At 35.6% G+C, this 11757-nt stretch overlaps 1 protein-coding gene across 1 annotated transcript; it reads left to right on the top strand.

The window, feature by feature from the left end:
* The first annotated feature begins 4536 nt into the window (after positions 1–4536).
* TYMS (thymidylate synthetase) lies at positions 4537–11395 on the top strand. The gene is made up of 7 exons (XM_060682007.2): positions 4537–4946; positions 6336–6409; positions 8052–8226; positions 9449–9550; positions 9716–9891; positions 10188–10259; positions 11014–11395. The coding sequence occupies exons 1-7, from the start codon at positions 4742–4744 to the stop codon at positions 11149–11151; spliced, it is 942 nt and encodes a 313-aa protein (XP_060537990.2). The 5' UTR covers positions 4537–4741; the 3' UTR covers positions 11152–11395.
* Positions 11396–11757: the final 362 nt, after the last annotated feature.

Genomic DNA, 11757 nt, shown 5'->3' with positions numbered 1-11757 from the left:
TCGACATGTCATGTTGTTTTTGGACTTGAAATGTGGGATATTTTGTCACAGTCAGGTTATGTTAAATAAATAAGAGAATTCTCCCACTCATCTGAATCTCCTTTCTCTCCTTAATATTTAGATTCCACATATCTCCTAAAAATTATCCATTGTATATGCTCAGAATTTTTTATGCGTTCTTTTCATAGAACATGTATTTTAGATGGTGGTTTGATTTTCTTGTAGTCATATTAATTACCATTCTAACTGAAGCTGTACAAAATTGCTGTAAGATTTTAAATATTAAAATTCCCATCCAGTCATCTACATCAGTGGACCCCAAACTTTTGGGCACTAGGGACCAGTTCCATGGAGAGAAATTTTTCCGCGGACCAGAGGGAATATGGTTTCATATGCTGCCTGCATCCCACAGATGGATCTTTGCTTGTTTGCATGGGCTGGCATGCCACGGCCAGGTGCCAGTCCATGGACCGGGGGTTGGGGACCCCTAATCTACACTGATGCAGAATTAGTTCTAAGGTCAATTTACAACTTCCAAGAGCTTCAGCTGGAAGGCTCAGTGGTTATAAATAAGGGACATTATAGGCCAATACATGCCAGACCATCACATTGAGAAAAGTGAAATTGTGTATATTAGGGAGACATAAGGGAGATTTTTGGGGTTCTGGCAACAGATTCCACTGTCCAAGTTCCACACTTTTCCTGTGAAAGAAAGAAAATTTGGAGATCCCCTCCCCTTTACCCAAAGGAACCTATGAATTTATGTTATTGAATTTAAGTTTATTAAACCATATCCAATAACTTCACTATATAGTCACTTCCTGATTCCTACATTAGAATGGCATTTATTTATATATATATTTTTTTCATTAAACAACTATCAGTACCCTGTTGTTCACCATCAATCATTACATTTTCCTATTGTGAGAATAAAATTAGAATAAATACTTGAATATGTGTTAAGAGATAACTTGTTTAAGATTAAAAATTGCCTTCTATCTTTCACACACATATAAGAAGTCGATCCATGGAAGTATATACTGTATTTTTTTGGTAGTATTGACAGGCACAACTTATCCAATTACAAAGGCCATTTGCTGAGAACTGCAGCAATGAAAACCACCAGGAAAAGCTTCAGATCTACCCACAGCTCTTTTTGTTGAGAAGTATATGCAGCCCTATAAGATTTGTGGTTCATCCCAGAGATTTCAAAGGTAAAAGAAAAAGAAAGAATGTAAATGAAATGAAATTCACTTTTTGTTTTTGTCCCTCCTGCTATTTTTTGACCCTATAAATGGTTGCAGACACCTGCCATACATGCCTCTAAATATGCTGATAAAACACTCTTGGTATGTTTTTGTTAGAGAGGCCAGCTTTCAAACAACAGCTATATAACGGGAACAGATCTAACAATTCTATCTGTAACTGATTCTGCTCATAGCCTTACCTAAATTTTTACTTTTATACTAAACACCAACAACAACTTTAAACATATATGAATTGAATTTTCAAGGAATGCTTTACGACAATATTTTGGATTTATTTTTAGTTTTAAATATAACAAATGAACATCGATAAGTCTAGCACGCAGCAAGAAAGTAGTCTATTCTTTTTTCAACAGTCACGTCTAATGCACCCCCTTGTGTTTATTTTTTGATGCATATATAAGGCAAGAGGCTGAGATTCCACAGAGAAAAAGACATTAGAGTTTAATAAGCAAAAATCCATTAATATGATTAGATAAATAGCTCATGACAAAATCTGTGATGTTGATAAGAATTAGAACAGCAGCCTACTCTTCTCTTAACCTGAAGAGAAGCCATTAATATTAATGGTAAATATGATTTTCTGGCAACCTATTTTTGCCACTGAGTTTAATAACAAGTGTATTTTATTAGTAATAATTTCAGTTCCCAAATGTAATACAAGTTATATGGTTATATACTGTATATATTTATAAATACATGTTATATGTGGTATTTTGTACTGATATAGTTGTTATATATACTATGCATTGGTAGAATCTTTAAAAATTAGTTCATTGAGCTCCCTATAGAAAGAGACTTTAAAAGTATGTCTTAATTTTAGGAGAAAACATATTACAATATTTTTTAATTAGAAAACACTAAATTTCCATTTTATATATTAATTTGCATAATTGGACTATAAGCTATTAAAAATTGTGATTCTGAATCTATTAACTTCACCTTATTACAGAAATGGAAAACTTTATTACTATTTCTAGTCTTTTTATAATCTGGAAAGTTACAATTAATAAAAATCTTTGAATGGGCTGCCACTTTTGCAGAACTTCCTTTGAAGTGGCTTGTTCATAGACTTTTGTCAGTAAAAACCTCCCCTAAATATGGAAAAGAGTTAACTTGTTCTACGGGATTCCCATTCAAGTATCAGTTTTATATGATGAAGCTCTTGCCAAATACCACTTTGGACTTAGCTTTATTACATAATTATAATTAAAGGGTTAGATACAGTACATAGTTTCTGCAGAGAACAGCAATAAAGGTGATTAGGGGGCTGGACATTAAACATATAAAAAACTGTTGTAGGACCTAGGTATCTCTAGTCTAACGAAGGACTAGGGGTGACATGATAGCAGTCTTCCAATAGTTGAGGGCTGTCACAGAGAAAAGGGATCAACTTATTCTCCAGAGCACCTGAGGACAGGACAATAAATAGTGGATGGAAACTTATCAAGGAGAGAGCCAACTAAAGAGAATTTTCCTGTCAGTAAGAATTAATTAATATGTAATTGCCTCCAGATGTTGTGGATGCTCCATCATGGAAGGTTTTTAAGAAGGGATTGGAGAGCCATTTTCCAGGAATGGTATAGCGCAGGGGTATCAAACTTGCGTCGTCATGGCATTGTCATGTGACGTAGCGTGACTTTTTCCCCCTTTGCTAAACCGGGGGTGGGCGTGGCCAGCAAATGATGCATCTGGCCTATGGGCCGTGAGCTTGACAGCCCTGGTATAGGGTTTTTGGCTTGAGCAGGAAGTTGAACTAGAAGACCTCCAAAGTCCCTTCCAACTCTTATTCTTATTTATTTTCAGGCTTACTTCAGCACGTGCCATCAAAAATATATCCTGCATATAAAAGGATGTTAATAAATTACGTAAAGATCTTTAAGTATCTGAGGAGTGGAGAAATTCTGAGAAAGCACTTACTTAATGAAAGAACATTTGAATATATAATACATGCTTCCCTGACAGTTAAGAAGTGGTTATTTTCTGTGTAAAAGAATTTATTGGCTTCGATATGTACTGTGCTACAAGTATAATCATCCAGGTCATGGTTATCCCAAAAGTGCTTTTTCCAAAAGGCATCTTGACTTCTTTTTTTTAATTAGTTCTTTGAAAATGTTTAGCTTCTCATCCAAGAAGCTTCTTTAGTTATAATTCTGGCTCTCATGTTTAGCTTGACTAGATTTTTCTGCAATATATTTTTATTTACGGAGCCAAATGCTGCATGAAACCTTATATAGGACATAGACGGTTATTTTTGGCTATACATTTCATTTTACAATGATATCTAGTGAAACAATTGTGTATGATGGATCGCCCAGATCTAAATGACTGTTCTTCTGTTAATAAATTCCTCTCAACATAGTCCTCTAACCAATTGGTTTTTAGCATACATCTTGGCTACTATATCTAGGAAGCTGACAGGTCTGTATTTTTTGGGATGTTCCTTACTACCTTTTTTATGAACATAATTTCTATAATAGAAATTTCTCATTATTTTGGAATGCAACCAGTATTATTTATGTAGGAGTACAGCCCCATAAATGGCAGTGAGGGGATAGTGAATGACTTAAGAGAACTTAATCAACATAGCACCCCCCCCAAAGATGGAAAATGTAACAAAAAAAGGACAAAGTAATAGTTAAGTAGCAATATGACACCAGCTTCTATTACTGTACTATTACTGTACACTTCTAGATCATGTGAAAAGCACCTTAATGACAAAAAAATACAATGGTGATAGTCAGAAGATCAATTTCATGCGTATTGTACTGCTTCCCTAAGAGCAATTAAAATTAGATTGTAGGTGGCCCTGCTATTTTTTTAAAATAGACTAAAACTAATGCTTTGGTCTGAACAACGAGTTAGCTTTTAAACGACATTAGAATCGAGCTTAATCTATGTGTTGTGAAGAGGTAACATGAAGTTTGTGGTTTGCAACAAGCAGATTCACACCTTTACGTTCCACACCTTTACGTTCTAGATTTGTAAAAGTACAACCCGCTTTAGAATGGGTTGAGAATTAATATAGCCGAAAAGCAAGCAGCTGCCATAAATTTTATAGCTTGAAAATGCAATCATCAACTTGAGTCGATTGGGATATTCTGGAAAACAATATTTCGCCATATTTGTTAGCTTGATTTGTAAAAAAAAAAAAAAACAACCCCCCCCCCCAAAAAAAACAGCAAGCAAGGCGCTTGCGTCGGTCTAAGCCCTTTTCTCATACTTCCTCCTCCTCCTATTCCTCTAAAATAGGAATGGAGAGGAAGCACGTGGCATTCAAACCCTACTCACAACAGTAGGTGGAACTGGAACCTGGAGGAACGGGAGAGTCAGCCAATAACAATCCAGGTTCGGGGCAAACACACTCCTTGGTTTCCTCCGATTGGCTTATCGGAAGATGGGCGGGGAACGCGCCAAATCTAACGATAGAATTTCGGTCCCGCCAAGAAAAGCCCGTTTCGTTCCGCTAATTCGAAATGCCGGCCGAGCTCGACGTGCAGGGGACCCCCGCGCTCCCCCAGGAAAAACCCCTCGCCGCCTCCGGCTCTTCCCCATGTCACGGAGAGCTCCAGTATCTCCAGCAGGTCGAGCAGATCCTGAACTTCGGACACAAAAAGGAAGATCGGACCGGGACAGGGACGCTGTCCATCTTCGGGATGCAGGCGCGGTACAACCTCCGAGGTGAAGTTCAGCCCACTCCATCCTCTCCTCCGGCTCCGTGGCTTTCTTTTCAGGAATTCGGGGGTGGTCGGGAAACCGCTGCCGGTTGTGCAGCCTTGGCGCTGGTCTTGGAGCCTCTCGGTCTCAAAAACGGTGAAATCGTCAAGTCCCTTCTCGGGGGCTTTAAAGCAGGGGTCTCCAACCTTGGCAACTTTTAAGACTTGTGGACTTCAACTCCCAGAATTCCTCAGCCAGGTTTGCTGGCTGAGGAATTCTGGGAGTTGAAGTCCACAAGTCTTAAAAGTTGCCAAGGTTGGAGACCCCTGCTTTAAAGGGCACCGAATTCGCCTGGGATGGTAATCTAACAAAACAACAATACTGTTCTTTTTATACTGTGCTTTTACAATACTGTGCTTTTTATAATCTGTGAGCAAGAAAGAAACAGAGACCACCAGACCCGAAGTGGTCGTGGGGAAGCTGGAGGAGACAGCAGAAGATTTCGAGACCTAGACCAGCTCAATGTCCTGATTCCCATATCTTCAGTTCATAGCTCCTTGCTTAGCTTCTGCCTAATTTGGCGCAAATCTATTAGGTCCGAAATTCTTTTGCTTAGGAGCACTTATGTGTCACTAACATAGAACTTGTCTCAAGCATGAATTTTTCTCAAAACAGGAACGATGGAGAAAGAGCAGTGATTTCCCCCAAGTGGCACCCCAAAAAAATTTATTCAGTTATATATTTATCAGATTATAGCCCACCTTTTCTTTTGGCAGAGGATACGGTTTAAGGAAGTGCTTCTTATAAAGGTAGTCCTCGACTTATGACCACAATTGAGCCCAAAATTTATGTTGTTAAGCAAGGCAGTTACATAAGTAAATTTTGCCACATTTAAGTGAATCCCTGCAGTTGTTGAGTCAGTAACACCGTTAATTGAATTTGGCTTCCCCATTGACGTTTCTTGTCAAAAGGTCACAAAAAGGGATCCCAGGGAAATGATCATAAATCACTTTCAGTGTCGTATCTTCGAACATTCACTAAATGAACTGTTGTAAATCAAGGACTACCTGTAGTTTCTTCACAGCAGCAACCCTGTAAGATAGTCTGGGCTGAGAGTGTTTAAGGTCACTCGGTACCCATGGGTTCCAGCTTCTATGACAGTCAGCTTTTTGAGGTAGTGCAGACAAGATAGTACTTTATTGTAAGGCTACGGGACAGAATCTTGCAAATCTGGAAGCACTTGTCCTTGGATAAAAAAATAAAAGTCTGAATACTATATGTTAGTATTCCAATATGATGACCTGATTAAATATTTATCTGAATTATGTTTAATGGCTCCAAATTATGAACCAATTAATTTTAGAAAATGTTCAATTAGCATATAGCCCAATATCTCATTTTTTTCACTTTCAGATGATTTTCCATTGTTAACAACTAAAAGAGTATTCTGGAAAGGAGTACTTGAAGAACTACTTTGGTTTATCAAGGTAAAGTACATAGTAATGGTTTCAGTCAATGGTTTGATTAGACCCATGAAATAAATAGAAATTGAGGTTTATTATAAATGCAAATATTAATGCAATATTAATTCAGCCATAAATTATTCATATAGGATACAGATGAGGCATGTTAAGTCTTCTACTGGAAGCCTACAGAGATCTGTGGATAGAAGAGTCCTTGGCGAGATGTATCAGCCTATAAACCACAAAAGTGATGGTACAAACGTGGAGATAATTATTCAACATTATCAATAACAAATCTGTTATAGCCTTTAGACAAAAAACCCTCCCACTATATAGCAGTACAGATATCTAAAATTATTGATGAGGCTAACAAATAGGAATATGTTAAAATTAATATAACAATAATACAAATCAATGGAGATCACCAAGAATAAAGCTAATCTTCAGAATAGGTGGAACAAACAAGAAACAGAAGCAAAACCAAACCTGAAAAGAATACATCAGTCTTGATTGGATAGAAGTGACAGATAAGTATCATGTTCTCTACCAAGTTAATTCTTTAAAATATGATACCGGTACATGCATGTCTCACTTCTAAAAAAGAAACATACTTCAGACTTCCAGATATGGTGAACTGAAGACAGTTTTTTGAAAGCGGAGTCAACAACTAAAGCAGAGAACCAAGGAACCTATGATTAGACCAGTTCCTTGGAACTTCTATGGATAAGGAGAAGACAAGAGATTGCCCACATGTGCTCAAATGGTTGCTTCTTGCATAGAGCCCATAGAATATGCCTCCATGCAAGAAGTTTGTGAGTTTGAATGCTGGCACACAACAGAACTATTCATTTTGCTCATCTAGCAGTAAATAAAATAATTAATCAGGGTGGAGACTTAAAAGAATCCTAAGAGGAATATACCTTAAATGCTATTTATTGTTCTTTGAAGATCTCACTGGATTAATTTTTCTAATTTTCCCTCTGCCTTGTGAAAAATAGAGCCTGAAACAACTTCAGGGTTAGTCTGGTTAAAATCTATTGCCTATTAATGCATTCTAGTAATATTAAAAATTTTAAAAATAAAAATTACTGAACAAAGTAATGCAATATATTGAATCTTGCTAAATATTATGAATATAATGTATGATACCGAAAAGATTTTCCTATTTTTATTTCATATCAGTTTTAATTTTTTCCCTAGAATATTAAAATCGTATTTGTTATTTTTAACAAAATATTCTTAAAATTGTAGAATAAGAGAATTGGAAAATATAATGCATACAAAGTAATTAACAAGCAAAATTGTATTTTGATTAAATTTAATAAACTGTGTAGAATAAGAACAATATAAAATTGATCTGTCAAGGAAAAGCAGTAGCTTCACAATCACTGAAGTGCTTCTTGTTTATATAAACATAAGGACTTGCAAAGATGGAGCATATATATAAAGCAATATTATATATTGCTGAGTACTGAATCTGGTACTCTGAATATTTACTGCTTTACTGAATTGTCACAGACAGCACTTAATGTTGGGAGATGTTTTCTTCTCCAAGTGTTTGGAAGTATTAGAGCTTGATATTGACCTACAAATTTAAAAAAATTACAAGAAATCTAAAGAGTTTATGCTGAATGCTGATAAATGATTTCTTTCTCATTACCCACAGGGTTCTACGAATGCAAAAGAGCTTTCTGCTAAGGGAGTTAAGATTTGGGATGCCAATGGTTCTCGGCAATTCTTAGACAAACAAGGATTTTTTTCTAGAGAGGAAGGAGATCTCGGTCCTGTTTATGGCTTCCAATGGCGACATTTTGGAGCTGAGTACAAAGATATGAATACAGGTAAACATGGCTGAATATTTGCTTTCATTTTCAAGTATCCATAAAAATATACTTTAGGATACTAAGGATGTAATTGTTAAAACTGGCTTGATTCCAAAAATGTACAGGTTATCTTCATTTAACTACCCTAATGGGTCTGGCAACTACCACTAAATGAAGCAGTTGCTAAGTGGAAAATCACATGACCATGACTGTTTTTTGGCTGAAAAAAGACAAGACTGTTCAGTTTCACACTTTTGGCTTTTGTTTGCCTCCTAACCATTCCTGCTCCTTGGAATGCTTGAGTGGCTGCTTACTGTCTTGTATACATCAAAAGCAATATGATTGCGAGCAGTGGACTTGGAGCCTGTGGGTTGCTACACAAATAGCTTACTTTCTTGCAAACCTTTTGTCTCCAATTAATATGCTTTGCAAGGGTGGTGGAGAGTAAGTTCAAGTCAGACAGGACAACACATACTGATGCTATAAAGGTCATATGTAGGCTGTAAAGGTATTTTTTTAGTAACTTGGTAATGGTCGCTAAACAAATGGCCATAAATGAGGACCTATATTAAAGTACATGGGGGCATGAAAAGACAACTGCTTTAAAGAGTTGCTGAGAGGTATTTCCTATTTATGCCTCTATGTCTTAAACATCTGTTTAGAATCAACTCTATAATAATTATAAAATAATGTCTTTATGTTACATTATGTATTAAGCAGATTTCTGTTTCAAGATTTGAATAATTTGTTATTGGGAGTAATTAATTTGTAAAAGTTAATTTTCATGCCAGTAGTTATGTAAATAATACATATATTATTGGTCCTGTCTCATTTAACCTAGAGTAAACTACTGTTTATTTCTACTGTTAATAAAGTACTTTGATCAATATGGAGTAGGAAATTTAATTAATAGGTCAAATTTCCCCTAGAATTAAAATGGATTTATACTATCACCAGTTATTAAATGGCTTACATGTCTGCCCTTTTAAGCAGATGACATCATAAAAATATACTTTGTATTCTGTTTTCCAGACTATCTAAACACATTTGTGCTGATTGGCCATGACTGATGCTTCCTGGGTTTATTTAGTAGACATTTTCAGAAGGAATTTACAATTCTTAAATATTGTTGTCTTTAGTGGAACAATCTCATAATAAATAAGATAAACAACTATTAAGAGTGAGATTAGTTCTTGTACTGAAAAGTATTATAAATAAGCTTGTCTTCACTTTTTTGTAGATTATACAGGGCAAGGAGTAGACCAACTACAGCAAGTAATTGATACAATCAGAAACAATCCAGATGACAGAAGAATTATAATGTGTGCCTGGAATCCTAAAGGTATATTATGACATATAATGCTGAGTCATTAAAGATTGTAGTTATCCATGATAACTCTTGTTAGGGAAAAAAATCACTATCTTAGAAAACAGCTATCCAGGATAATTGCACAAGCAATTTATTTTTTTAAATACATTTTTAAAATTTATTTTTTTCCCTTTTCAGATCTTTCTGCAATGGCTTTACCTCCATGCCATGCTCTCTGCCAGTTTTACATTTTAAATGGTGAACTCTCTTGTCAGTTGTATCAGCGTTCTGGAGACATGGGACTGGGAGTTCCTTTCAACATAGCTAGTTACTCACTTCTTACTACAATGATTGCCCATGTTACAGGCCTAAAGGTATCCTTATCTTTTAAACCATTTCCATAGGAAGTAAGGAAAAACAAACAAATCTCAGGGTGAACACAGTTTGGCAAGGAGTGGAACTCTAGCAATATTTTCAGACAGACAATAGGAGAGGTAAATTCTGGCAACACTTTATACTAGTCTGAAGAGTGAGAGCTTAACAGCATCAGTAAACAAACTGGTGTATAGGAAATGACAGTACGTTCAGAAAACAAAACTTGTCTAGCAGCATATTTCTTTTTCTGTTTATTCTTAATTCATCATTAAATAATACTCTTTTTTTTATATAGCCTGGTGAATTTATACATACATTAGGAGATGCTCATATATATTTAAACCATATTGAACCCTTGAAAATACAGGTAATTATATCAGTTCATTACTCTCATATTGTTGTTTTAATATCATTAAAATCATTATGTGTATTGGATACTCATTTCTACCAGGACCTGGATGAAGTATAACTTAAATCTGTCAGTAGTGCTGGACATTATCAACAATTCATTGCAACACTGCAATCGAAGGAGATAACATCTTAGCCTAATCATTACATAGATAATATTTTTCTATCTCCAGCCTAGGTTGGACAGAGTCTTCTGTACTGCTCTCAGGATTTGAGTGGGTCAAAATAAACAAAAATTGATTCCCAATAAAACTGAAAACTAGAAATCTTTAGGTTCTCTGGTGATCTTTTCTATATCTGGAAAGGGTTGTGCTACCTTGGAAGAAGCTTGTCTGACCTCTAGCTTCGTGGGTATCCTGGATTAATGGCTACTGCCAGAAAGGAGTGCTTGGCTCCATTTATGTCCCATTACTTTGTGATTGTTTTATTACAATGTGCTGTCTTTGGGCCTACCTTTGAAAACCACTTGGAACCTTCAGTTGTTGCAAAATGCAGTGGCTTACAATTTAACAGGGTAGCAGTTTTACAGCTGTTGAATTGCTACCAGCACATTTTCAGGTACAATTATGTATAATGTTACCCTATAAAATAGATTTACTGTTTTAAATCAAAACTTGTATAATTTACTAATAAGAAGTATCTTCAATAAGCAATCAATTCAACACTTAATTGAACTCTATACCATGTAATGTATATATATATTTAAATTTCAGCTTCAGAGGCAACCAAGACCTTTCCCCAAGCTCAAAATTCTTCGTAAAGTTGAAAACATCAATGACTTCAGAGCAGATGATTTTGAAATAGAAGACTATCATCCACACCCAACCATTAAAATGGAAATGGCTGTCTAATGAATTTTTTCTGCGACTGTTGTTCGGCCTGGAGTTAATGCGTTTAAGCATTATTTGTATTCATATCACTCAAAAGGTCAAAAACAGTTTTTTTTTTTTAAAAAAATGTTCAGTTTTGTATGAAGCTTGAATCTGAAGTAGACTGTTATATATGCATCATGCACAGAGCATATAAAGGGTTTATGTAGTTTGGAATTATCCAATAAATCATATGTGTTGTAATAAATGTTAGCTGAAATCTTAAGGGAAAGATGTACTGCATCATTCATTTTTCAAGTTAACCTTTCCTATCTAGTAGGAAAATACTGTAGAATAGAAAAAGCAACATAACAGCTTGGGGAAGTAGACAGCAACTTTAAAATAAAATAGATTACGGTAATTTTACTGATGTTTTCCAAAATGGCTGAAAAAAAATAAGAGAACTACCCAGATTGTTGGTTTTATAGAGCTGCCCCGTGCATACTTACACAAAAGACCATCTGAGCTGTAAGATTTGGGATAAGATTGAATAGCTTCTGCCCTACCTAAAAGCTACATTTTTCTTTCCAAGCATTGGAAGCAGATGAACATTATTAAGACAGGTTCTCCTAAGAGTAATAGCTGTCT

Source organism: Pantherophis guttatus, chromosome 3 (assembly GCF_059756535.1).
Source record: "Pantherophis guttatus breed Tessera chromosome 3, ASM5975653v1, whole genome shotgun sequence".
NCBI lineage: Eukaryota > Metazoa > Chordata > Lepidosauria > Squamata > Colubridae > Pantherophis > Pantherophis guttatus.
The sequence above is the reverse complement of the archived record's forward strand: the minus strand, read 5'-3'. Positions and strand labels throughout refer to the sequence as shown.

What these genes read in the sequence shown, in the direction of transcription:
- TYMS (XM_060682007.2), top strand. Translation starts at nt 4,742, where the DNA reads ATGCCGGCCGAGCTCGACGTGCAGGGGACCCCCGCGCTCCCCCAGGAA. An exon ending in GTACAAAGATATGAATACAG is followed by an intron (nt 8,227 to 9,448) that starts GTAAACATGGCT and finishes ACTTTTTTGTAG; the next exon opens with ATTATACAGGGCAAGGAGTA. An exon ending in TTGAACCCTTGAAAATACAG is followed by an intron (nt 10,260 to 11,013) that starts GTAATTATATCA and finishes TTTAAATTTCAG; the next exon opens with CTTCAGAGGCAACCAAGACC.